The sequence below is a fragment of the Rissa tridactyla genome, chromosome 4, assembly GCF_028500815.1.
Source record: "Rissa tridactyla isolate bRisTri1 chromosome 4, bRisTri1.patW.cur.20221130, whole genome shotgun sequence".
NCBI classification, from domain to species: Eukaryota; Metazoa; Chordata; class Aves; order Charadriiformes; family Laridae; genus Rissa; species Rissa tridactyla.
In genome coordinates, this window is record NC_071469.1 from 19,655,371 (window position 1) to 19,683,093 (window position 27,723).

At 38.4% G+C, this 27,723-nt stretch overlaps 1 protein-coding gene across 1 annotated transcript in view; it reads right to left on the reverse strand.

Annotated features, from left to right (window-relative positions):
• The window catches only part of MUC2 (mucin 2, oligomeric mucus/gel-forming), a 65,610-nt gene extending 40,780 nt beyond the window's left edge, over positions 1–24,830 (reverse strand). The window contains exons 1-24 of the mRNA XM_054197883.1: positions 24,752–24,830; positions 22,842–23,106; positions 20,211–20,325; positions 19,440–19,530; positions 18,671–18,780; positions 18,219–18,435; positions 17,638–17,763; positions 16,799–16,916; positions 16,338–16,476; positions 15,569–15,679; positions 14,498–14,567; positions 12,370–12,507; positions 11,631–11,795; positions 10,936–11,030; positions 9,384–9,514; positions 8,468–8,719; positions 7,505–7,557; positions 7,116–7,225; positions 6,542–6,693; positions 5,945–6,083; positions 5,272–5,382; positions 4,781–4,960; positions 3,555–3,794; positions 2,366–2,522 (exon numbers count right to left, since the gene is read on the reverse strand). Coding sequence (XP_054053858.1) covers positions 2,366–2,522; positions 3,555–3,794; positions 4,781–4,960; positions 5,272–5,382; positions 5,945–6,083; positions 6,542–6,693; positions 7,116–7,225; positions 7,505–7,557; positions 8,468–8,719; positions 9,384–9,514; positions 10,936–11,030; positions 11,631–11,795; positions 12,370–12,507; positions 14,498–14,567; positions 15,569–15,679; positions 16,338–16,476; positions 16,799–16,916; positions 17,638–17,763; positions 18,219–18,435; positions 18,671–18,780; positions 19,440–19,530; positions 20,211–20,325; positions 22,842–23,106; positions 24,752–24,821 — 3,355 coding nt within the window. The 5' untranslated portion in view covers positions 24,822–24,830. The remainder of the gene's footprint in view (positions 1–2,365; positions 2,523–3,554; positions 3,795–4,780; positions 4,961–5,271; positions 5,383–5,944; positions 6,084–6,541; positions 6,694–7,115; positions 7,226–7,504; positions 7,558–8,467; positions 8,720–9,383; positions 9,515–10,935; positions 11,031–11,630; positions 11,796–12,369; positions 12,508–14,497; positions 14,568–15,568; positions 15,680–16,337; positions 16,477–16,798; positions 16,917–17,637; positions 17,764–18,218; positions 18,436–18,670; positions 18,781–19,439; positions 19,531–20,210; positions 20,326–22,841; positions 23,107–24,751) is intronic.
• Positions 24,831–27,723: the final 2,893 nt, after the last annotated feature.

A 27,723-nucleotide genomic window follows, 5' to 3' on the forward strand; every position in this document is an offset into this window, starting at 1 on the left:
TCCCCAGGGGTCAGTACTGGGTCCAGTCCTCTTCAATATATTCATCAATGACCTGGATGAAGGGATAGAGTGCACCCTCAGCAAGTTCGCCGATGACACAAAGCTGGGGGGGGTGGCTGACACACCGGAAGGCTGTGCTGCCATACAGAGACCTGGACAGGCTGGAGAGCTGGGCAAAGAGGAACCTTATGAAATTCAATACGGGCAAGCGTAGGGTGCTGCACCTGGGGAGGAATAACCCCATGCACCAGTACAGGTTGAGGGCTGACCTGCTGGAGAGCAGCTCAGTGGAAAGAGACCTGGGAGTCCTGGTGGACAACAGGATGACCACGAGCCAGCAATGTGCCCTCGTGGCCAAGAAGGCCAATGGCAGCCTGGGGTGTATCAGGAAGAGTGTGGCCAGCAGGTCGAGGGAGGTCATCCTCCCCCTCTACTCTGCCTTGGTGGGGCCGCACCTGGAGTGCTGTCTCCAGTTCTGGGCTCCCCAGTTCAAGAGGGACAGGGAACTGCTGGAGAGGGTACAGCAAAGGGCTACCAAGACGATTAGGGGACTGGAACACCTCTCTTATGAAGAAAGACTGAGGGATTTGGGTCTCTTCAGTCTGGAAAAAAGACGACTGAGGGGGGACCTTATCAACACTTATAAATGCTTAAAGGGTGGGTGTCAGGAGGATGGGGCCAGGCTCTTTTCAGTGGTGCCCAGTGACAGGACAAGAGGTAATGGGCACAAACTTGAATGTAGGAAGTTCCACCTAAACATGAGGAGGAACTTCTTTACTTTGAGGGTGGGAGAGCACTGGAATAGCCTGCCCAGAGGGGTTGTGGAGTCTCCATCTCTGGGGAAATTCAAAATCCGCCTGGACGCGTTCCAGGGCAACCTGTCCTAGGTGACCCTGCTCTGTCAGGGGGGTTGGACTAGATGACCGCCCGAGGTGCCTTCCAACCCCTACCATTCTGTGATTCTGTGATTTGATACTATACTATACTATACTATATATAGGGTACATCAAAATTTAGGGTCAAAACTCTGGGGTCCAAGATTTTCATATTAAACAGTCAAGCTGCAGGGTAAAAATGTTTGATTCAAATGACAAAAAAAAATAATGTTGATTTTAATTTAAAATTAAAGGTAAATTTCTGAGAGTATTTTTTGTATCTAGCTACTAGCAAACTCCTAAAACTTCCTGCAGTATATTCAAAATAGTTCTACCTTGCTGTATCACATGGGCTGAGTCACCTCCAGCAAGCTAAGATGAAGCATATAAGACATTATCAACACAACTTAAAACAGAATTCAGATTAGATGACTAAAGACAGAGGAAGGAGCTTTTATAAGCTTATGTATCTGAGCTGACCGAAACGTCTAAGTTCTGTTTCACTGACTTCTTACACTTAAAAACTACAAATAGCCTTAAGTATGAAACAGAATGAATTTTTAAAAATTAAAAAAAATTTACACTTCTGCCACTTAGAATCTCAAAATTTTGTTTTGAGCACTTTTTGGGGAAATATTAATTTAAATATTATTTTACATTATTTTATGATGTACTGGTATGAGCATGAGCACCACTAACGGACACTGCTTAATATACTCAATTCTGATTAGGTTCATCTACACAGGAATACTTCTGTATATTTTTGCTATAATCAAATTCTGAATAATTTGAAAAAATGAGAGAGAAGCAAAAGATAACAGCAGTTGCAGTTCATCAATTACCAAGCAAAAGGGAGGGACGTCTTCAAACCTAGCCTTAATACAAAAAAAAAAAAAAAGAGAGAAAGAAGACAGGAGAGAAAGAAGAAGAAAAAGGAAAAGGAAAAAGAAGGAGGAAAAGGAAACAGAGAAGCTAGGCTGAATAAAAGACAATTGAAATATACAAATTTACTAGTTCTGTCCGTTCCCCAATATACTGCAAAAATAAATCGCATTGCACAGCTAGCATAACCTTGCAGTGACAGTATTAATGATTTATTTGATCACAGAATCTTCATGGTTGGAAAGGACCTTTGAGATCATCGAGTCCAACCAAACAACCTACAATCTCTGCCACTAGAGCATGCCCTGAAGTGCCACATCTAGACGTTTCTTAAACACCTCTAGGGATGGTGACTCAACCACCTCCCTGGGCAGGCTGTTCCAGTGCCTGACCACTCTTTCTGTAAAGTAATTCTTCCTAATATCTAATCTAAACCTCCCCTGCCACAACTTCAGACCATTTCCTCTGGTCCTGTCACTATTTACTTGGGAGAGGAGGCCAACACCCACCTCTCTACAACCTCCTTTCAGGTAGCTGTAGAGGGCAATGAGGTGATAGGCTTTCTGACAGCAGACAGAAAGATACAGTTGTGTTTAACTGTTACTCACGGCATATATCAGGAGTTCTCCAGAAAACACAGGCCTGAGCCTTGGTACATTCTTGAGCATATGCAGCAACTGCAGAACAGAAGCACTCACAATCTCCACCACTGTCACAAGAGCAGGCATCATGAACACAAGCTTCATAGAACGGAGCTGGGTCCACCTGTTGGGGAAAGAAATGATGCCCCAGTCCATCTCCAAATTAGTTTTCAAACTAGTAAGCTTGAGATATCTCTTGAGATATGGGAATTGAGCTGGGCAGGAATGAGAATGTTTCTAAGAATTACCAAATGAAGTCTTATCTCCCAGCAAGCTTTGCCAACCAAGTGGTGAGCAATATCAGAAAGGCTGCACTTCATAGCCAATATGAAGCAGAGAATTTTGTGCTTGCCAGTTTTTGGAGTTTATCCAATAGCACATTAGCAAAAAATTTCCACTTTTTTGCTTGGCACTGCAAGAGGAGAAACTTAGACTGGATTTTAGCCAGTGAAGGAATCAACATAGAAACACATATTAAGTTAATTACATTGATAGTTCTTTGTGACTTTTCCACTGTCAGTTAAGAACAAACTGTTGCTAATATTACCATATTTCACAAAAGAGACAAGAAATAGAGAGGAGTGCTCTCTGTGCACTGTCCTCTGGAAGCGGTGGGCCTGACATAGGGTATGCTATGGTAATTTGGAGGCACAGTACTAGCAGCTAACCCTGCCTAAACTGTGTGATGTCAGTGGTTTCCAAGAACATCCCTTCTGTGGGCTGAATATTACAGAGAGCAGTGGTCTCTTCAACAGCCACCTTTCAAGTACAGTATGCATTTCTGTCAGAAGAGGGGTCTGAGGCCTTTCAGAACTTGCGGTATTGACATCTCAAAAGATACGGTGCAACTGCAGCACACACAGACCTATTCACGCTAGATTTTTGAACCTAGCTTACACAGCAGTAGCAGTGAAACTGTGGTGATGAACATGGGTTTGTGCAGCCAGGGCTGACACCACTACAAGTCCCATTGCCACAGATATTAAACTATTTTGACTAAGGCTAACTGAAATGTGCTGATACCTGTAGCTGTACCAAAGAATTAAAAGAAAATCAGTCTATTTACTGATCTTTTCATTCATTTCTGATGATCTCTCTGCTTCTGCACTAACCGAAATGCAGTGTGCTGTCCCATCACTTACTGCCCTCTACAAACCTTGGAGTGACAAATTTTAAAGACTGGACTCCGGATGATATTGCATTCTTTTTCTGCCCAGGACTTCCGATGTGGTTTCACATCACAGGGCTTGATCTCTTCTGTGACATCTGGGCACACGAAAGACTGTTTCCAGGAATTCCCAAACTTCAGAGCATTAGTCTCCTGCAGCCCATTCCTTGTTGTAAAGTCATTGTTAGACTTGTCATCAAAGTTGCCACACAGACCACACACTTTGCCCTGGAAAAGGAAATTAACATATGCACAGCTTTTAAATATGGAAGTGGGAAACAGACTCCACTAAAGAACAAAACATTGACATTAGAAAGGACAACTGACTCTTTGTGTAAATGCTGTATTTTCATCTTTACTTGCAAATCATTTGTACAGAAATTAAACCTTTATCTGTCTGTGTATTCAGCTGCCATGTCTTCCCTCCTTGAAACCAATTATACTCAGTATATTTCCATGTCTCTGTGGCAGCCCTTGATCCAACTTAGAGCACTAAAGAGTGGATAAGTCTCTTTCAGCCAAGAAGAATTAATTTATTTCCCATTCTTCTCAATTTACCATAACTCAGCTATTAATATAAGCCTGAGGGAATTTCGTTCTGCTTAAAACTGGTTTTATTAAAAGTTTTTAACATAATGAGCACCATTTCTTCATCCATGGAAAAAAAAATGACAGGGACTCATTTTTCTTGAAAGAAAGAATTTACCAGTTTACTCACAATAGTGAATTTTTGGTAGTGCTATTTAAGGCACATCAGCCCCCTCAAGCAACACTATGTCCCTGTTTATATAACCCCACACCTCCTCATTCAGCCCAGTGAATTCAGTACTCTATAATTCAGTATGCTGGGTTTCAGAAATCAGAACCATCTCCATACATTGCATAGAGAGTTTGATTTTAACTCAGGGCTGAGATTCCATGCAGTATCCCCTAAATTACTTTGGATGTTTGGCTGTTAATATTCACAAACTCAGAATGCCTTACATGTCTGGCTTTGTTGCAATCATACGCTATGCATCCTCTGTAATGCATTGTGATGGACCAAGGAACTCCAACAGCACCTCTGCAAACTGTGATAGTAATAATGCAAGCGAATCATCAATGTGCAGAGGATATAGGAATTAAACACAGAGTCAGACTAAAAGAACATTTGTTTCCTTATCTCATTTATCTATTCATACTACTACTTCAGAAAAAGACAGACAGGTCCTAACTTTGTAATCAGGGGTCAGCTTGATGAAAACAGTAGTCTTCTTATCCCAGATAAGCATCACACCATTGCTGGCCTCAATAACAAGGTAGAGGCCTACTGTCCTGTTCCAATATTTCACATCATCACCGTGATCTCGCTGAATTTCTTTATAATCTTTGTTCTCCAATTTCAGTTCAGTTTTCTGAAACATAAAAAGAGAAACATTGTAACACTAACTTTTATGATGACATAAAATATGAGACGCTCATAATAATACAACTCATTCTGAAACTAATAGCTCAAAGTCTGGGATGATTTTCCAAGATGACAGAGAGTGGTGTAAGCATCTTTGAGAGAGGTTTCAGTACCTGAGAATCTACACCTTTACAGATTAATCTGATAGGGCCTCTAACCTTTACTTGTTATAGCTGCTTTTAGGGACATGGCTTTGGAGCATCACTTTTTTTGAAATACTTGAATACTGATATATACGCACTGCATATCACTACTCACCCCTAGAAAAATTTTAATAGCCTTTGAGCAGGTGACTCCTGTAGTTCCACAAGGGACATTCTCTGTGATGATACTGAACGAGCCACTGGAATTTTTGTCACCACAAAAATCCTATTGAAAAGGAAAAAATGAGCATAAGAAAATTAGGTAGAATATTTAATTTTTTAGTTCAATATAATAATAATTACAATAATTTAAATTTCTACAATGTATAAATCGTTACCACTGCTTCATGTGTGAAATCCTACACACATATATTTTTACAGACACACGAACATAAACACATACATCTCTACATAGATATAAACAGTTAATACAGTCTTGTGTGTGGCAAACCCTGAAAACAAGGGGGACAATAAAACAAAATGAGGAACATATCTTTAAATATAAACATCTTTGTTTTGTAAACTTAGAATTTTGATTTATTTCACAACTGATAATGAGCTGTTAGCTCTCGTAAAGTAGTCCTGTTATATACAATTTATGACCACTGTTATCACAAAAAAAGCCCACTCACACAGCTTGCCTGCACTGAAAATACAGTATTTATCCTGGCAGAATGTGTAAACAGCACAGGAACAGTGATGGCAGGCACAAGGAATGACAAAACCAAAGAGGAAAGCAGATCTTCAAGGCAATAGAATGTCATTTCAGCCCTCCTGATGAGTATTACCTGAGTAGCCACATATTCACAACTCCCATCAAAGTCATAGAATTTTCCATCAAAGGTGATATAATGGCCACTTCCATATATGATACAAGTCCCATAGCACACATCTTTAGTGCAGCTCCAATCTCCGTTTTGGCAGGTACTAGAAGAGAGCAGAAGAGCTGAATTTTCAGGTCTCACCAAGAGCGTGCTGTTTGGAAAACTGCAGAACAAACCAAGCAGCTACCTCATACAACATGATAATGTACACAATACCCATTTCAGTGTTACAATGTCTTAAGTCTCAACTTCAACAGTTTAGCCTGTTTTTAAGCCTATAAAATGATTTTTAACTCTGGCCGGCTACATTTTTTAGATCTGATAGCGTTTATATTTAAAAAATGAGTGCATTTTCCCAATAAGAAATGCCTACTAAAAACAGAGGTATCTACTACCCCAATATTTTGAGCACAATCTGTACTTCCTCAGATAGCAAAAAATATGCCTGAAAATATAGGTTTATACTTGCAACTACAGCCACCGTAGTACATAAGCCTAGACATGACTACTAATTTACTGCATACAACGTATTCTAGAAGAGAGTACAAAATTGTAACTTACCAGGTGTTGCAGTCCACTGTTATCTTCTCTCCAGGAGAATACTGCTGGTTGTTATGACTGCATGGGCAGTCCTTCTCCCGAACACAGCCCCCTTTCCCATCATCGAATAGACCTTTAGGACACACACAGCCTGAGACACACTCTGCCTGGAACTAAAGAATATAAGGAGATATTATATACTTTGGGAAAAATCACTCCATTTTTCATCCACTTCTTCAGAAGCACTCTGGTAAAAACGGCATTTATAACCAGAGCGCCTAATATTCATTAGTTTTATAAGGTTTTTCTTTCTAGGTTTCTAAAGTTTTTCTTTTCTTTTTTGATTGTCTAAGAACCCAAATCGTATTTCACTTGGGAGGTATGACTGTACTGAAGACACGATAAAAAGAAAATGGAGAGGGAAAACGTAAGGGGAATCATCATGAAATTGGCAACAGAGTAATATCATAGGGGAGAAAAGAAAGGAAAACTAAACCAAAGAGAAATAAGCTGTTATTACAACTGCATTTTCTATGTTGCACTGTCATTTAAAGAATACAGAATAAAGGGAACATAACACGGAGAAAATACATACATGATCAGTTCGACGAGTATGACAGCTACGTTGTACAGGCGTTTGCGAAGTCCACTTTGGGGATGTGTTGCAGTCAAAGTACATCTTGTTAGAAGAACATTCTGTTGCGTCTGAAAGGTATATTGTTGGTTCATATGAATCAAGAAAAGGCAAAAGAAATATATGTGAAAGGTGGTAGTTACTGAGAAATCTCAGGGTGTGCCTATTCTTATGAAAAAAAGAGGCTCAGTGAAGACAGAACAAAGTGAAAATGTGTAACTGTTTCACATAAAGAGAAAAAACAAATATGCAAAACAAATAAGTGATGAATTCAAATGCAAAGTGTAGGTTTGTGTTTGTAGGTTGCATTATGGCTTTTATTTTATTTTACTTTATAGAATGTCACTTACTTTTCATTCTTATTGTCACTGAAGTACACTGGATCTTTGCATTTCGGCAAACACTAGAAAAGAAGTGAATTAAGTAGAAATTAAAAAAAAAAAGTAAGCTCAGTGTCTTCAATTTAAACCTAAGGATTTGTTTATATAAATTTGAGAGTATTTATCAGAGATGTCCTGCATAATTTCTAATGATATTTCAAGGTGAACTCTATTGATGTGAACTCATGAATTTTCACTTGGAGAAAAAGCGTATCAAGATTTTAGGCACAGTTACAGAAAGATTATGTTCTAAGGAATGACAGCTATTCTATTAATCCTTAATACTATGGTTTTTGATAACTCGGGAAACAGATAATAATGAAACATACTAATGATAATTTAAATCAAAGCCTTCGTTTGGATACACAGTCTATTTTCATGCCTATTCAACTCATATGCTGCAAATTTATTAGCCTGTGTGCTTCATCTGCTGGATTAGAGAAGGAAGTATTTCAGAGTTTGCACTGATGACTCATGCAGCAAACAGTTGTCAGAGTCCATGATAAAAATACTAGAATTGTCAAAGTTGCTTTCAAAAGCCTACGCTACAGTAAACACTTATCAAGAGGACCTTTGTCCAGTGCAAAACACAAGCAATCTGTCTCTGTCAGAGAAAGAAACAGCAACATAACTTTAGAGCTGGCCTTTTATCTTCTGTTTGCTTCTCTGCTCAACAAAGCCCTATTAACAGTGCAGCTTCATAGTAACATTTACCTTTGAAGGCCAGTACTCACACCTCCAAACAAAGCTGCACTTCTCAATTATTAATAAATTACAGTGCAACAGGATGATGCTTTGCTCAGCACGAAGATGGTGTCAAACGCATTACAAATGTTCATCAAAGCACAAAAAGAAGCTGAGCAGCTTACACCCAATAAGCAAGTTTTAAAAGGGCTTCTATGCCCACAAAAGAGAAGCCACAATAAAACATACCAACGTTCTCCATCTTTTGTGACATGTTCCCCTGGTTCCAGATATGATCCCTTGTAATAACATGGGCACTTGGAGACGGGCACACAGGTACCCTGGTTATCCAAGTATGTATTATGTGGGCAGCCACAGCCATCCACAGGAACAAAGTCTTGCAAGCAATGCTTTTCACCATCAGCAAGGGAACGACAGGTTTGCTGGCACATTGTAAGATTGTAAAGGAAGATTTGGTTTCCTGGGCAGGCAGACACTTCACTAGCTGGAGGGAAAATAAACAAACTGATAAATAAGGGATGTGGGATCGCCAATTTAACCTTGACATTTCTGTTTTGGTTTCTTTGGCTGTGCAGCATGTAGTGGTAAAAATACTCCCTTAGATCTTAATAAAGTACAAAAATATTATAAGTTACAAGTAATGCTAGCATAACTTTGTTTCCTAGTTGAAGACCTCTTTTTAACTGCTACTAATAGTTTCTACTTTCATACCCATATTTGTTTCACATAGTGATAATCAGAGAGAGAGTATAATACAATAAACTCCTAGTCTCAACAATACTGCGCTGTTGACGAAACACAAGCACAATGATAAAAAAAGACACTGATAAGCAAAGACAATGTAAAAGCTTTGATGGCTGGGATTCCATTAGTCAAAGATAGAAATAGCATTATTATTTAAACTGGGGAAAGAAGGTGAAAGTGAAAAATACTGCTTTCTACTTTTAAATATGTCATGAAAAAATGACAGCTAAAGAATATAACATGAATTAGCAAGCATTATAAGCATTGTCTCTTTAAATTCATTAGACATTTCTAAGGTACTCCAAATCCATTAACATTGAGATCACTGACAAACAAATTCAGAAAGAACCTGCTTATTTCTCATGGCTAATTAATTTCACAGGGATTACAGTTCCACTACTTACTGCAGACACTTTTTCTCCAGCCTCCCAGTATGATCCCTTTGAATGCACAAGCTCTTGAGTAAGAGGACAAGGCAGCACACAAGCATTTTTCACTGTCTTCGCAGAGGCAGGTGTCATATTTACATTTCTGAAAAAAAGAATGAAAGGGTCAGTAAACCCACAGAAAACCAATGGGCAACTGCAACTCAGTTGCTATGAAATATCCTATGTCCTTTTTCTGATGTTGTTTTTATTAATTACCAAGACCAGAGAACAATGTAAGGAATGAACAAAGACCAGAGACTGAAAGTGCTAGTCCAAGTCCAAGTCTGGATCCTAACCTAAACCAAGCCTCTTGAACCTTTGAAAAGCAGCCAGCCTCCTACAAACACCTTTTGTGAAGGATTCTCTGCTCTGGTGAGACCCCAGATGGAGTACTACATCCAGCTCTAGAGCCCTCAGTATAGCAAAGACATGGACCGGCTAGAGCCACAAAGATGATCAGAGGGATGGAACACCTCTCCTGTGAGGACAGGCTGAGAGAGTTGGGGCTGTTTATCCCGGAGAAGAGAAGGCTCTGGGGAGACCTCATTGAGGCCTTTCAGTACTTAAAGGGGGCTTATAGGAAAGATGGGAACAAACGTTTTAGCAGGGCTTGTTGCGATAGGAGAAGGGGTAATGGTTTTAAACTGAAAGAGAGTAGAGTAGATACAAGGAAGAAATTTTTTATGCTGCGGGTGGTGAAACACTGGAGGAGGTTGCCCAGAGAGGTGGTGGATGTCCCATCCCTAGAAATGTTCAAGGTCAGGTTGGATGGGGCTCTGAGCAACCAGTTTTAGTTGAAGATGTCCCTGCTCATTGCAAGGGGTTGGACTAGGTGACCTTTAAATGTCACTTCTAACCCAAACTATTCTATGACTCTGTGGTTCTATGATTTTGATACCATTCTCTCTCAGTTACAACTTAAAAATGCAGAGATACATAAAAATTAAAAATTGTAATGGTAAGGTATTAATCAGACGTATGAAGATCTTCAGAAAATTTGAGCTCAGAGTGAATTCTAGGCATGAGCAAAGACTTAGGAATTTCTTCTTTTTTGCTTAGGTAAGCCTCACTTACCACTCAATAGTGATGGGCAGGAGAAAAGAAACCATGGAGATTCTGGTATGAAAATGATTTGGTGTTACATTCCAACCAATGCAGGAAACTTAATATTTTTTTTTTTAATGACTTAATAGCTACTAACGTGTTAGGGCAGACTTAAACTTTCTATGCACCTCTTGAATCTTCTTTCCAGTTCAAATATTCAGTCCAATAAAAAAGTACATTAAATACCAAACATAAGAAACCAGAAGAATAATTTTTTTCTTCAGCAGCATTCCATAAGAATCTCATCATAGGAGATACTTTGGATGCATGCTATGTTGCCTCAGGTAATCACTGCAAAAACCTCACCAGCTCTTATGCGTAAGCTACTCAGTAATGTCTCAAATGTTTGAACAATGATAAATGTCTACATTCATCCATCTGAAATAAAGCAGTACTAAAAAGAGTGCAAGATTACAATACCTTATAGTATTCTGAAGGATCAATGACTAAATGACATCTTGCAAAAGGACCCTCTGGATTTTTCAGCAAAGAACACCAATGCTCAGCGTAATTTGCTGCAAAAAAGGGAGAAAAAAAGAAATTTTATCATCATATTCATTACATTCACTTATCTTCCTTGTGCCATGTCTAGTTATGTTGTCACATAAATGCTATGCAATAATACAAATGAGAGAACTATGTGCACTTTGGGGAGTGGAGAAACTACATGCATTCACTGTACATATATTTCTATTTTCTGATTCAGCTATCTAGCAGTAGACATGCAATCATAAAATCAAAAATTGTATCTTACTGCTCCAACTTGTCTACATGGAATTGTGACAGTCCTTTCCATTTGGGGACCATAAAGCTAAGTTAAACATTGTGATAATTAATGCTACGAAATACAAGCTGCCTTTGCGGATAATATAAATGAATGACCTTGCTTCCCTATCTTCCAGCTCAGGATTCCTCTGCAATCACCTCCTAAACTTTCATTTCAATTTGATGGGAAATCAGTGCTTATATGTATACATACTTGCAGAAATTAATTTGACAGTCCTCTAAAAAAACTTCAATGCCACACTACAACTCTTACACAGCTGTTGCAGTAATATATAGCAATGCTGCTCATTCTGTCAGAAGCCAACCATCTGACTTATTAGTGTGCTTACCACTTTCAATACTGAGGCTGCAGGGGTCTTCCAGATTTTCTACCTGGTCTGTACAGGTGGACTGAGCTTTCCAGGTGTTAGCAAAGGCAGACCCTGTAGCTTCTACCAGCCCACTGCTTGTTTTAAAGTCATCACCTTCCACTCCATTAAAGTTTCCACAAAGACCTATTGAAAAGCAGGTAAAAATTTTACCTAATTATTACTCATTCTCATTCTAAAAGGTCAAAGGGAAAGGAACAACTGATCACAAACATTAGAAACACAAGTTCATACAGCTGATTATTCCACCTCAACATTAATGCATACTATAAGTACTGAAGATTTAGGAGCCCTATTTTAAATCTTTAACCTGTTGAGAAGAGTAGTCTTCATGAAGATACCTCTGCCTCAGGGGATCACTCCCCTAACCTTTTTTATGCTTTCTGATGATATTAAAACCACAAAATGCACCAAAAGCCTGGTTTTGTGGATAGTTAAAAATCATATTGAATATAAAATGAAGGGATATTATAAGAAACATTCATGTACTGGCACCAGAGTGATAGGTCACTTCAATATGAAATAATAAAAATGCATTTCTAGTTTGTTTGAGTCAATTCTCTTCCAATATTTTGGTTTCTGCTTTTAGTTTCCTTCTCTTGAATCAATAAGTAGCATGAACTTTCACTCATGTAAAGAATAAATGATGCTTCAGCTGTGGAACAGCATGGCTTTGCTTCCCATTTGAATAGACACTTGCCTTGAAGTTTTCCTTGAACTGATTGATCCACAGTCACAAACAGCTGCATGACTGGTACCAACTGGATCTGCAGCTGAAGCCCAAAAGAAGTTTGTACAATAAGGTAGTAGGAAGATGGCTTGAATACCGAGAAGCTGGCTGAAAAACAAAACAGGAACTGTGCAGTAAACACACACATAGGCTGCCTAAAGAAACACTTCCTATTAGATTCTAAGGCATTACCTGCCATGAAAACTCTGAGATTAGGATCAAATTACCCATTATTTTCTTCTAAAAATCGCTGACCAACTAGATGCAATGCTGGTCCCCATGAACTTAAGTTGAATACCTATAAAGACTCATCCCTGGGAATAGAATAAAATTCAGGCTTTTTTGCAATACAGCTTCAATACTAACTCATTGATGCTGATTAATCTAAAGAGCAAGAGATTTTCTGAGAAAGTATCATCCCAGCACTGTTGCACACAATAAGTAATAGACGTGTCTCTACAAGCCAATACATAGCTAAATACCACTACTTATAAAACATTAGATGCTTATACGTAAGTTAATCAAGCCATTATAGAAAATCAGAAGAACTGACATAAAAAATCAGCATAATGGAGGAATCAGGCTTCCTAATTCATAGAATATATCAAGTTGGAAGCAACCTGTAACTATCATCAAGTTCAGCTCCCTGCTCCTCACAGGACTACCTAAAACTAAACTCCAGGTCTAAGAGTGTCGTGCAGATGCTCCTTGAATTCTGACAGGTTTGATGCCGTGATCGCTTCCCTCGGGAGGCTGTTCCAGTGACCGACAACCCTCCCAGTGAAGAACCTTTTCCTAATGTCCAATCCGAACTTCCCCCATGCAGCTTCATACCATCTCCTCGTGTCCTATCACTGGTCACCAGCAAGAGAAGATCAGCACCTCTCCCTCTGTTGCTCCTCTTGAAGAAGTTGTAGACCGGGATATGGTAACCCCTGAGCCTTCTCTCCTCTTCTCTTCTCTAAACTGAACCAATCAAGTGACCTCAGCTGCTCCTCACAAGACTTGCCCTCGAGACTTTTCACCATCTTGGTCACCCTCCTCTGGACACTCCCAATAGTTTTACTTTAGCTTTACTGAAGTCCAAAAAACCAACATCTACTGACTAATGATTTTTTTATAGCAAATTTATTATTATATGCTCTATTTATCTATTTAATCTACTTCTTAGATGGTCTATTTTATTGCCTAGAGCATTTTAATTTCTCTAAACTTTCAGCTACACACTGTAATTGTTTTTGTGCAAGCATTCATTAATGTATCATCCCGTGAATACTTATCTTTTCAGATAAAGTATTACTTGCAAGTAACTTGCCATCTGCAGATAGGATGGTAAATAAGAAACAACACACACTGTGTCAGTGTGCTGCCTGAACATATCTAAAAAGAAGTGATAAATGGAAGTTCTATGTTCCTTTCAAAAGTTACTCCCAGAGTTCACAGCTGCTGTCTGATAGTGACTTTCCACCAGAAGTTAAGCTCCTAAATTAGGTGATTTGAGTCAGCCTCTGAAAGTATTTGTCTAAATCCACTGATTATATAAAAAGATGCTGATGTCTCAAGTGAGCTGGGAAGATGAGAGAGTGCTACACAGCGCATCCTTTTTTCCTGCCCTGGTTTACCAGAAAATACAGAAGTTACCTTCTGACATGCTTTTTTCCCACAGGAAAAAAAAAAGCATGCGGAAGAAGTGAGGTGGGAGAGACATCCCTGAGCCTCACCATGACTGAGAGCCAGGACATGCGTACACTATGTAGCCAGACTTGGAAAGTGCTAAATACCCCTCTTTATAGGAAGGTTAAGTTATCTGCTTTAAATTTATGCCATGACAATTCCTCTTTCCCAAGCTACACGCTGAAGTATATTCGAGGTGTATAAAAAAAGTGAAGGGACATATTTTTTCAATCATCTGCTGTATACGGAGTCAGTCTGCCCATGAAATTCTCAGTGACAACTATGAAATCACATTCATCCACAAGCTGTTCCAAAATCTGAACAAATTTCATACGCTTCTTTTTGACCTTTACCCCTGAAAAAACACAACCCCACGTGAGAATTCAGGTGTGTGACACATGACACACAAGGCTATTTCCCTTACCTGACACATGAGGCACGTTCACTGTCATCTCATTCAGCAACACACTGCCATCTGATCTGAAAACCACCACCTGTATAATAGCAAATAGAATCAATGTGGTTCCAGGTACTGAGAGGAAAAGGAACTAATAAAAAAAATTAAGAGGGGAGACATTTTGCACATTTAGACTGTGACTAGAACTTAAAATCTTTGAAAGGAAGAACCTGTCTGAAAACTGAACGTGGCACCAGACCTGTAGGATACAAGTAAGGTTTCATCTTGCTAATCAGTGTTTCACTTACACCTGCATGCAACAATTTATAGCAGTAACAAAATAGAAAGCTTATTTATATTGGGCACCTTGGTTTCAGCAAGTAATAGTTCAGGATCTATAAAAAGTTCCTATTCCCTATAAAAGCATGTGCCACAGTTTCCCTGTAACGGTTTAGGATGATTTTGGTGTGGTTAGAAAGCAGTTTTTTAAACTTCCTCATAAAATTACAGACTGTACATATAGAAACATAAAATGATGGGTTTCTGATTTGTTTTGGTTTTGTTCTGATTATGCTGGCGAGGACATGGAAGATCAGAAACACAGGAGGAAAATTATGTGTACATGTATGTAAAATTATGTATAAATATAGTCTAGATATTCCCCTAATCAAACAGAATACTACAGTGAATGAAAATATAAAAGTTTAAGAAGGTTGGATTGTATCGACATTCAACGATGGGACCTCTTCCGAAAAAGACTCAATTAGATCTATAAAATTACACCTGAATAAAGTAAAATATTGTGAGGAGAGGAAGAATGGTACTTTTACTTCCAGCCAGCCTGGAATACAGTGAGAATAATTAAATAGCACAAAGCAGACAAGGGAAGAGGGGAAAATGTCACCTTATTTAAATCTCATCTTTTGTTTGGTTTAGGTTTATTTTGAGTTCTTGAGGCAGAAGCCTGAGTTGTTTTGCAGCCTGTCTGAGGTTCCTTATCTACTGAGAAGAGCGACTCCAGAAGAATTAGTTATTGCTCCACAGTAAGGGAAATATGCTAATTTTTAACATAACTAGGAGAACCCACAGAACACTTACATTTTTTTTGTGATCTGCTAACAGCACAAGACTCTTCAAACAGGTCTGCCTGTCTGTGGAGCCACAGGGAGCCAGCTCTGCCAGGAGAGCATGACTGTCATCTGCAGTACCCTACAACCACAGTGAAATAAATGTCCATTAGTCCAATCAAAAATCTCACAAGATGATTTCCAAAACAAAGAATCAAGTCATCAGTTACAATAACAATTACTATAGAACTTGGCTATTAAGACCACCATTTCAGCACCGGCTCTGGAAGCTGAAGTGTCTTTCAAACAAACTCAGTGGTATGGTTCCTAGTTCAACAAGATCTTTGTCATTCTCTATAACAGGCTCCAGGTATTTTAGGGACAGATGAATGAAATAGCTGCCTAGCTCCTTTATCTACCTGACTTTCACACTCAGTCACAGAAACAGCTATTAAAGATCTGACTGAGAGCTTCTAATCCTGAGAAGTGCCAATTTTTGCAGTCTACCTATCTATGCAGCTAGAGTGATCCTTTGATTTCTTATACATGGAGGACTCCACTGGATAAAGACAGCATACGTAGTCTACTGTCTGACTAAGTTAACCACCCATTGTAGTAAGTGCCCAAACTTCCTCCTAGGGCTATTACAGCCCATCCTGAATTTTCCAGTACAGTCTTTAGCATTTCTGCTTCCCTCGTCCCATAAAAATGGAATAAAACAACTATTCAGAGCTGTTACATATCAGCGCACAGACACTTGTCTTTACTCTGCAAGAGAAAAGCCCTACAGTACACGGTACCTTGGCCAACACATAGTAACAGTCTCCATGGAAGGTGTATTTCTTCCCATCAAAGGTGGTAATATGGGAACCTCCTTCCACTGAACACGTGCCTGGACAGGGTAAATCTTTGCATGTCCATCTGCCTGAATCACAGGTGCTATAAAGAGATAAATAATATAAAAATGCTTGTAGGTATTACAGGAGCTGTGAGCAGTGAAAGCACCTGTATACCTAGCAAACAGCAAGATACTCCCAGGTGTTTTAACACTGCATCTTTGACCATTTCCTTAAGATTTCCTCTCTGACATATGCCACAGATAGAACAAAACTTTTCAGAAAATTGGTTATACCGACATGCAACATAAATGTTAAGTTCAGAATGTTTTCAGGAAGTCTCCTATGACTAAAAGGAAGATTGAAAAATGCAGACCCATTTACAATCATTCAAAGAAAGTTGTATGAACAACCATGATCCTTACCATTCTTCACATTCAATGGTAATGCTTTCTCCAGGTGAATACTCCTTTCCATGGAGTCTGCAGTGGCACTGGTTAGCAGGTATGCAGCCTTTTTCAGTAATATCATCATACACAGTTCCTGTAACGCACAACAGTAAACTATTCCAGCTCTTTCTGAAATAAGTAATTTCCACAGAGGAGAAACTCTCAGAGGAGGCATGCTCTCAACTTGACACAGAAAGCAGAGGCTGAGATTATCAAAACTGTGAAAAATACTATTTCTACTTTTTGTAATATAAGACAAATGGAAAACACTTTTATCCAGCTTTGAAAATCTAAGTCTATCCATTTATATAACTATACACAGATAAAAAGCTTAATATAAGTATATAAAGAACAACGTCAGAATTTTACATGTTTAGATTTTCAGTCCTTCTGGCATACTCTGTAGACTACTATTGTAATCTCTTTTCATAAGGGTGACAGTAAGTCTGAGAATTTCACTCACTGTCCCTCCTTATCACTCTCTGGGCAAACAATGTCCATTGCCTCAGAATTATTCAACCTAAAAGGCATGATTTTCTATATATTAGCAGAAGTCCATTTGTTGAAAGGTAAAAAGCAGATTTATTACCTGTCATTGTGTTAATACAATTTAACTATAAAATCACTGATAATTAATCAATCATGACTGCCTTTTTAAAAAAAACACCTTATAATTACGTTCCCCTGGGGGGGAATAATGAGTAGCAGTACTAATTTTGAAGATACAATTCGACTACATTTAATATTTTAGCTATGACCTCCTTTGCCAGAGCTCCTGGTTTTGTTCCATATATAAGAGCTAGAATAAGACATGCCTTCAGGGCAGAAACAACCATCCACGTAGTGCTCCTCACAAAGGCTGCTGATCTCCAAGTGTGAGCAAGTATCCATACAGGGTGAGCTGCTTTCTCTATAGACCATGGTATCAGGACAGGTCTTGGCTGAAAGAATAAGAAAGATACCATGAGTTATTTGAATGTAAAGTCCATCATTCCTGAGAAACCACAGATCATATCCCCTACTCCCCTCAAGTCCATGGTGTACCAAGCCAGATTCCATCTGGCAAAGCATTTTTGTCTGTTTCTGAACTGCTTTCCCTGCTTTTTGTATTTTATTCTTCTGGTCTCAGATAGATCAAATTATACCAGTCATCTGCAGCATCAGACCTCACAGTTTTTTAATGCAAACAGAATTTCTAGTAGCTGAAAAAGATTTCATAATAACAAGAGTAATAGAAGAAGAAAACAGGAAAAATACAGTATGTAGTTTATTGCATTATTGGTATGAAATTATAATATATGCCTATAGTTTTGTAAAGAAGGAATGAATTTAAATGTTTCACAGTGCTATATCCATGAAATATTTGTTTCTTTGTAAAATTTATATAGCTGCTTACGGCAAAAGTCCCATGTCCTCCATTCACTCGGCCGGCCACCTGCATGCGAACATTGGCGAGAATACTCAGAGACGGTGCTGCAGAGGCAGAAGGAGTCCTCATTTCCACTACACGCACACTTGTCCTGCATGCAGGCTTGGATGTACATTTCCAAATTAAGACGTAACCGGCAATCAGCAAATGCAGAGGAAGTCAGCAAGCTCTCACACTCATCACGCTAAGGAGGAAGAGTAATAATATTTAAAGAGATTTGCAAGCACCTGAGCGTCTAGACACTTCCTGTCTTGTCACAAAAACTGTTGCCTTCTCAAGAGCAACAGTTATTCAAGAAAGTAAGAAGACTGTCCCTGGAAGCGATAAAGTCTTCCCAGCTCCTCACACACCAACTCCCCATAGCACAAAGATACCTCCATGTGCCTGCGCAAGTGAAGTTCACCACTAGGAATACTCACATGCTCATCACAGCTTGGAAGAGCCTGAGTTTCATCAGGATCTTCACATTTGGTGTTGGGTTTGCTGATCTTCTGTAAATTCCCATATGTAATTGAATTGTAGCTTGCATCTATGAGAAAAAATTACAAAGAGGTCTTGCTAAGCTCCAAAAATTGACAACAAGGAGCACCTGATTTTCAAGACTCTACTGATAAAGGAAAACAGCTACTATGGTAGCAAATACGCCTGTCAGACACAGGTTTCTGCTTTGAATTGTGTCTGTTATGTCTAAGTGTGCTTAAAAATTTAAAGTGATAACAAGAAAAGAAGAGATGTTCTCATCAAAAAGTAACACAGAAAACAGAAAGAACTGACTGAAGGTCCCATATTTCAATAATGGCAGTAACCACCATGGTGATAAAAATGAAAAGGAAAGCATTCTTAAAGTCACAAGACTTTTTTTTTTGTTTTCTTCTTTTTTTCCCCTACTTGGGATAAAATTAGGGAAGTCAATGATGGCAGTCCTTTAAAAGACAAATGAAGGAAAAAGCAGATTGAATTGTGGGGGTGCTATAGCAAAAACATTATCTGTTACCAGTAGAGAAAAGAACAAGATGATTAATCTTGAATAAAATAAACTTAGACCAGGAATGCATCACTGGAACATGTTTATTCTGGGGCAATCACAGAAGTCTCTTGAGGTGAAATCTGTTCTCCTGTGATGCTCTTATGCACAGTGCTCATCAGCTTATCTTCTGTGATAACTGTCAGTATGGTAGGATGACTCACCTCCATTGATAAACTCATTGTAGATTGGAACTCCATTGTAATCCCCACAGAGACCACATGTATGGTTATTAAATTTGCTGTCCAGCTCCACCTAGGTAATGGAAAAAAAAAAGAAAACACAGAAAATTATCTGGAGCATGAAGACATTCCAAAGCAAACACACTTATTCGAAAAGGAAGTTGCTAAATGACAGAAGTGATGGTAAACACAAAACTCTTATAGAAGTAGCTATTGCAAAAAAATTTGTAACATAGTTAATAAACACACAGTTAGATGCAAAAAGTAACACAGAAAACAGAAAGAACTGACTGAAGGTCCCATATTTCAATAATGGCAGTAACCACCACGGTGATAAAAATGAAAAGGAAAGCATTCTTAAAGTCACAAGACTTTTTTTTTTGGTTTTCTTCTTTTTTTCCCCTACTTGGGATAAAATTAGGAAAGTCAATGATGGCAGTCCTTTAAAAGACAAATGAAGGAAAAAGCAGATTGGGTTGTGGGGATGCTATAGCAAAAACATTATCTATTTCTCAGAAAGCTCCTTTTCCCTTTCCTGAGACCAGTAACATCATCTGCACGTCATACTGCTACCTCTATCACATTGCAGAGAAAATACCTTTATGTTTTTAAATAAGGTACTATGAGTATCAGCTGGATGAGTCAGCCTAACACTCTAGCTCTGCTCAGTTCATGAGATTCTACTTCTGTTCAGTATACAGTAGACTGTTAAACCCAGGAAATAACAATAAAACAGACTTGGATCATACATACCATCAGTGCATCTTCCTGATTCCATATCAGAATCAGGCCTAATTTGGCATAAACCTTGGTGTAAATGTCGTTGCTCTCAATGAGCAAGACAGAGCTGTAGTAAGGTGTTTTCACACTAGGAAGAAAATCAGAGACTTTGCATTAGTACAGACACTTAAGTGGTGACATGGTCTGTAATAAGCCAAATACCATAACGAATAGAGAAACGACTCTCTCTTGATCCTAGCTGCACAGGATGCCTTGTTTCAATGAGGCACAAAATCCTCTCTCTCTGACACTTGATGTGGTAACTCATTGCCTTCAAAAGGCAAAGCAACTTCAGAGGTAAAGCTTCCCGATGGTAAGGGTTCTTTAAGAAAAAGCCAAAATGTCAGATGTCTTCAACTTAATCAAAGGAAAATCCATGATCATTGTGGTATTAACACAGGATATTCAAACACTCACTAAAAATTTACTTCAATGAAAGAAGTAACAACATAAATGGAAGCTTTTCTTTACCAAAAGATCCGATAACCATTTTAGAGAGAATGAACGTTCCTTTGGAAGGATCTTCCTCCTCAAGAGAGAGTTCAAAAAGCACAGGCAGATACAGGGACTGCCAACAAAAGTTTGAAAAGAAATGAGCGTGTTAAGAGGAATTCAGTAGTTTGTTTCAGCAGTTAGTTCACTAGTTTTCAGTTGACAGGACCAAGCTTGTTAATGGTGACAGCAAGGCACGTTAATTTGACATAAGATATTTTGCAGAAGGCTGAGCACAGATGTTTTTGTCTGATAAAGAATCAATTCACCAGATCTTTCTCCTGTTCTTGTTCATCTGTCTTATAGTGCACTTAATGTAACAAACGATACTGCTGAATTTTATTCAGCAATAAAGGGATTGTGGCAAACAGCCGCCTCCTATAAAACCTAAAGAACTAGAGTCTGTTCAAACAGCAGTGTAAACTGGAATCCAGTCAAAATAACCGGTTCATTTTCTACTGATCTGCCAATATAATTGTTACCTATTGGGATTCATGTATGTCTACGTGCATCTCCTCTTAACTGGTCTCTTGACTGGGAGAATTTTATCTCCTAATTTCCTGTCACTGGGATTTTTCCAACTATTTACCTCAGGCATTTTTAACATGGCCAAACGACTTACATGTCTAAATACTAGGCAGGAACTCAGAAGCCGTGATTTCTACTTTTGACTGCATTGTTCATCCTTTGGACAATGATGCTTTAAGAGATCATGATTTTGGAGAGGGATTACAAAACATTCAGCAGCTTTTCACCTTTCAGCTATCACAGCACGGAATGTTTCTTTTTTTCTAATACTAGGACATTTAATCAACTGGTGGATAAGGTACTGAAAGGCAAATTCATACATTTTTCTACTTTACAGTTTCCACTTCAGTAGTGTAAAATGCTACATGACAATGGATCATTTTCCATTTAAAGAGCAATATGGGAAATTAAGTTCTACAAAAAACTAAATCCCCCCATGCAGCAAAAACCTGTTCAACAAGCCTTCTGTTCAGAAGGGATCTATTGTTTTATGAACACTAAGATAAAAAGAGGCTTGCTTTAAGAAAAGCAATTTTTAAAAGATTTCTAAACTTGTTTTTCATGGAGTTCTTTTTAAGACCTGAGTATACAATAAAGGGCTTTTTCAATTTGGGGCAAGAATGCATTTTTTTTAACTTCATGTCATTTTGTTATGCATTCTAGTATGATCCTTGGAACACTGAATGTTATTTTCTATCTTTGAACAGACTTTCACTGCAGTGGCTTCCAAACTTCAAAGCAAAATCTGAGTTCTGGACAAAACCCAGTCCTCCAATGACAATAGAAAGATTTTTTTTAAACTTATGCTAAGATACACTAAAAGCCAGTTTCTTCCATCTTCAGAACTACCTCTTAACCTATGAGGTACTTCACTTGTTTCAGTGTTTAGAGATACACACACTGAAAGGATAGTCTAATGACAGAAAAAGCTAGGTTAAGATATTACTTGGCACCAGTTATGGTATCAGACTAGCTCCTTGTGTGACCATGTTACAGGAGAAGAAAAATACTGAAGCTCACTGTGAAAAAGTACATATTGCCACATACAAATTAGTGTAAAATTTGACCTGCATTATATCTATTATAATCTCTTGAGGAATGGCCATCAGACCTTAAAGAATTATTTATGAAGATCAGAAAAAAGCACCTCTCTTCTGCCACAAAATAAGAGAAACAGACCCTGGAGAAATGCATCTTCATTTTTGAGGATTTGCTAGACTATCTGCTAATGTAAACTCAATGTGATGCCATTAAACAAATGAAGCTATGTCATTTCATGCCAGTGAAAGATCTGGCTCATGAGCTGCGCTGTTTCCTGCACAACCAGAAAAAAGAACAATTCACTCAAACCTCTTCCTGACTTGCATTTAAATCATCATTTATGCCAGTGTAGAAATTACATTTAATACTAAAGCCCCCCCAAAGCAATTTTTATACTGTATTTCAAAGGGCTTTTTTTTTTTGCTTGTGGAAACGCTTGTAGGTGTTGCCTTAATGGTATACAGCCTGCTGTGTAAAGAATCAATCCTGCTTTTATCTTCCCAGCATATTTCTCTGAAATACTACTACACTAAAGGAACTTACATCCGTCCATCCACTACAGCCAGTTTTGGTCTGAGGTACACCGTAAAGTCCTTGATTGTTATCAGAATGTACTGGATCTCAGGGTGGTTATGGCTGTTCAGACCACGTTGAATGTGGATAGAGAACTCCTTGTAAGACTCTCGGCAGTCAGAAGCAAAATTATACTCGCAAATGCCAGGGAATTGATAGATGTCTCCATCAAAAGTTTTGAAGTGGTTGTTTCCCCAAGTGCTGCAGACATAGTGGCCATGGTTTCTTGTCCTTCCTGATGAAAAAGAAATAGGAATGAAAAAAATGAAATAAATGAGCTAGAGTCAATTAAAGGTATGTGTTGCATTATACAGGAGAAACCACTTGCACATCACTTGCACTTGAAACTAGGTGCACAGTGATTCCACAGATCTCAAGATTGATCAAGCATCTGTCTTTGAAGTAGAAGAGATGTGAATTTCTAATGGAAAAATAAGACATTAGCAAATACTGTTGAGACCTCGGTATATCTTAGAATCCTTACTGAGGTGAATGAACTTGTCTGCACAAGGTGGGTAAACTTAACCCTCTGACCACTAACAAGTTGGTGCATCAGTGCAATGGAGCTGCTTTGCCAAACATATGAATTTATTCTGAATCACAGAATTATTTTTAGCAATATTACATGTTTCTAAGAGCTATTTTTGCCCCTGATGCAACATGCACTAGAAAGGAAAAGAGTTAGGAAACCAAGGAAGTACCACTCCTACTCTGGAAGGCAAATAGGTTAAATGTTATGAGAGGACTTGTGCACAACACGAGGTTTTAAAGAATTCCCTTTTTTCCTAACAGAAGTAGTGATTTCTACTACTACAGAATAGAAATTCTTCAGAAGATAGGTCAGAAATAACCACAGCAGGAGAAAAAAAAATTATTTCTTTTGCAATAACAAAAGATGAAGCTAATGATATTTGTTCCCTTCTCAGCCATCTATACCAACAAATACAAATTAAGACAGTATCTGATAAATCTCAAGATGTTGTAGATTAGGGGTAAACATAAAAGCTGAGTGTACCTGGGAAGCTTGCCCAGGTACTAAAAGCACACATGCCACTCATCTTCACAAGATTTTCTTGCAATATTTAATTTGAGAAAGTGAAACTACCATGGAGACCTTGCAGACCACGGATACTTTGATAGTATCAGTGATACCAGATACATCCAGCCAAGCTGGTATGCTTCTCTCCCCAGAAGGAAGGCTAAACAGAGATTTTCCCAGAGCTCACAGCTGAGATATAAGATGCAAGATGCCGCTTTCCTCCCATTGCTGAATTCAAGACACCAAAACCAATACCGCGAACCTTATCACTGCAAAAAATTCATCACCTATTCCTCCAAAAATATTTTTCGTTATGAGAGCTCCATTTCAAAACAAAGTTAACAGAGTAAATTAGAGCTTTTACAAAAGGATTATTAATATCCTGAATGACAAAATGAGCTTTGTCCAACATTACTACATTCACTTTTGAAGAAAGTATTTATGTCATTTCAAAGTAACAGAAGGCACAATCATCCACTTTCTTCATTGCTGTAACAATGAACTTCCCCAACTCCTATAGTTACTTTCTGCCAAGCAGTTGCCATACCTAGGAAAGTCTCAACACATGGAAAGAAAAGTAATACTGAAAATATTTTCCAGGCACATCAAACTAGAGATTAATGCTGTAGATGCCATAGATATAGGTCCAAAGAGAGCAGTATCTACCTCTGTTGGCTGAGCCATGTAGCCTCAGTATTTGAAAGTTTAAGAAATTTAAGGCACCTTAAAACTCCAGTGCGCTATTTAAATGCACTGCCTCCTTCTACCTGTGCAGTGGTATTTTAATTCTCTCCCTCTATTCCAGGAGGCAATCTTCTACAATTTCTTTTCTAGAGCTTACCTTTTCTTATTTCATTTGCATAGGAAAGAGCCAGCCAGAGCATGAAAAGGCTGGCAGCTCTTAGCCCCATCGTGGCTAAGGTGGGTGAACTGGGAACTCCACTGAAAACTTTTCTTTATATAATATCCACTGATGCAATTGATTCTGTCACAAGGGAGGAGATACAAAGACAGAAGGAAAGAGGAGGGGTAAAAAAATAGGCGTGATATTTACAGAAGATAAGAAGTAAACAGACAGGTATTTTTCACCATAAATGAAGGAATTCAGTATACAGGAAATGGTATAATATTGATTCAGTAATCATGTAATTTTTTATTGCTCTATTTCATCTACAGGATGCTATGCTTTTAAATCCTTCAAATGCTCACGCCAAGTTTAACCTTCAGTAACTCCTATAACTATAGTGAATTCTGGAGTGGCTGAACAAAGAAATCCCTTGAAGGAAGTTTAGGATGAGATACCCTCAAACAATGGCTTTAGAGCCAAAGGATATTTCCTTTTTCACCATCACGCAGAATGATTTCTGTAAAAACTAAATGATGCTTGTGAAGCTCCTTGTAGACAATAATAACCTTCACAAATAAAAATTATACACCATGCATTGTAAAATTATTTTGCAGATAATTTTTGGATTCCTTTCATTTGCAAAGCTCTGAGGAGCATCTAAAGGTATAGCCCATACTGCCTATTGCCCAAAACATAGTTGAGATGGGGTGACAAGGTAAGTTCAAGGAATTCACAGCAAAGGAGATGCTATATCAAACATTGTCTTGGTGCAATAGAAAGTCAATCAAAAACATTGCAGAGATTCTCACAACATATTAAGCTTTAGGGAAAAAAGAGGGGGAAAAAGAAAAAAAGGAAAAAGGGGAAAACATTACCGTCCAGACTGAATAACAATTATTTTCAGACAAAATCCCCCTAAGAAAGCTTGTTCTTGCTTACCTTCTACATGAATGATAAATTTACAGTCTACCATCCCATGTCAGATCCTACAAAGGCCATAGGGTCAACTTTGTTTTGTGCAGAGAAAAATTAAGAGGGTTCTTGGGAGAAGAGGAAAGCAGAAAACAGAACCAGGAACCAGTTCAGAATGTTGCTTCAGAAATACAAGATTTCTACAAGCACTGTATTTTACTCTGAAAAACTCCTTTGAGAAGGTGTTTCTGCAAGTCTCTTCAGAGGACAAAACACAGGATCCTTGAAGTAAAATACACTTCCTTCAACAGATCTTTTAACAGAGCTGCTTCGCAGCACTAACAAGTTTTACTTCTTAAAGCTCCCAAGCCAGGCTCTATATTTTCTCATCAAAAGTTTCTCAGTGCAGTGTCTAGGAATCTCTAATTCTCTTAATTGTTCAGTGCTCCTTACTTTCATTGCTCAAATTACACGTAGAACTTTTGTAAAACATCAAAGAAACTCTTGACTTAGCCCTTATGGTTGCTCTAGTCAAGTAGAAATACTCTTTTTCTCATAAAGGCATGGTCTTTAACAGTTGTTTTCTTTTATTGGCTATTTTTATCTCAAGTACAGCCTAGTCTCAACCCAAACACCTTCCTGTTTTTCCTCAATACATCTCAAAACGTTTTAGACTTTCTGCTTTTCCTATTTGAGAATACAGATTTGCACTTCTCTCACCCTTACATAGGGTATCATTCATTCAACACTCGTGACTGAAACCAAGTAGTTGCCATTTTTCTCCTTTGGGAGTCTATCACTAGAAGAACATAGAATTGATTTTCCTTCTTGGAAAATAAAAACAGTAATAACCAGGCAGATCAAACCATTTAGAGAAAATAGAAGCAGCACTGTCTACAGAGACCTTTCTGTGATGGTTACTTTAGCAGGCCTAACTTCTATGACAGCTCAGAGATATCTCCTGTCTTGGAATTTTCTGTCTTTTATGCTACCAAAACTCTTTGTTCAGAAACATTTTCTAAAAATACTTAGGAGATTCCTGAAGGACTTTATTTTGAGCTTTTCTTTTCCTCCCTGTTTTTTTCCAGATAGTCTCCTGTCTGGAACTACTATTGCCCCAGAAAAAAGAGTCTCCGTGACCTTAATTCATATACAGTCTTCGCAAACTGTAGCAGCAACTCCATACACACAGCAGACCTGACTCCTTTTTAGATTAAATTGGATGTGTATGCTCACAGGTGTAAATTGGAAACTTGCACATTTTTCATTCAGGTTTGCCATGAAACGTCTAGATCTGGAACCAGTCTCATTAAGTTGATAGAACTGTGAAAGGTAATCTAACGATGCACCATCCCTCAGTTCAATATGCTGGTATTTTTCTCCTGTGCAGGTGAGAGATGTACCTTTCTTTGGGTGATATGGATAGGTTAACCTCTTGAAGAGCTACTTTTAGCCAAGCACCACTAAATTTTTAGTGAGTGATTTTCTCTGCTCCAGCTCTGGCCTGCCTGTACAGGGAGCATGATTCCTTCTTGGGACATAAAGTTAAAACAGAACTATCTTCCTTCTCCAGTCTTTTCTTCTCAGAGTGACCAAGAAGTTCTCATTGTCCCCTCTTCTGACATATAGGAAGCTGTGACTTGCTGTGACATCCCAAACTGGAGAATAAGGGAAAACAACATGCCTTTGAGCATTTAGACCACTCTCATAGAATGTGCACTCAAGCTTACATGGCTGTGCTGATCTGAGAAGCGAGTACAGATCCTTATCTTCACAACTCTTAAGTGTTTGTACTTCTGCTAGCATTAGAAACTGTCCTATACCATCTCTATTTCCCTATTGACAGAAGGGTAATGACCCTGTCTACCAGCTGCTTTATATGCCTTTCAGAAATAATCGTTCTCTGAGGTAGACATCACAGCCTGCTTTGTTTCATGCTCAGCTACCTTAGAGTTTATTGGATTACACATTTTTAACCAGAATAATCTTACAGTTAATGCACAGATAACTATGCATCCATATGTATGCATGAATTCATTTACTATAAATTGTTT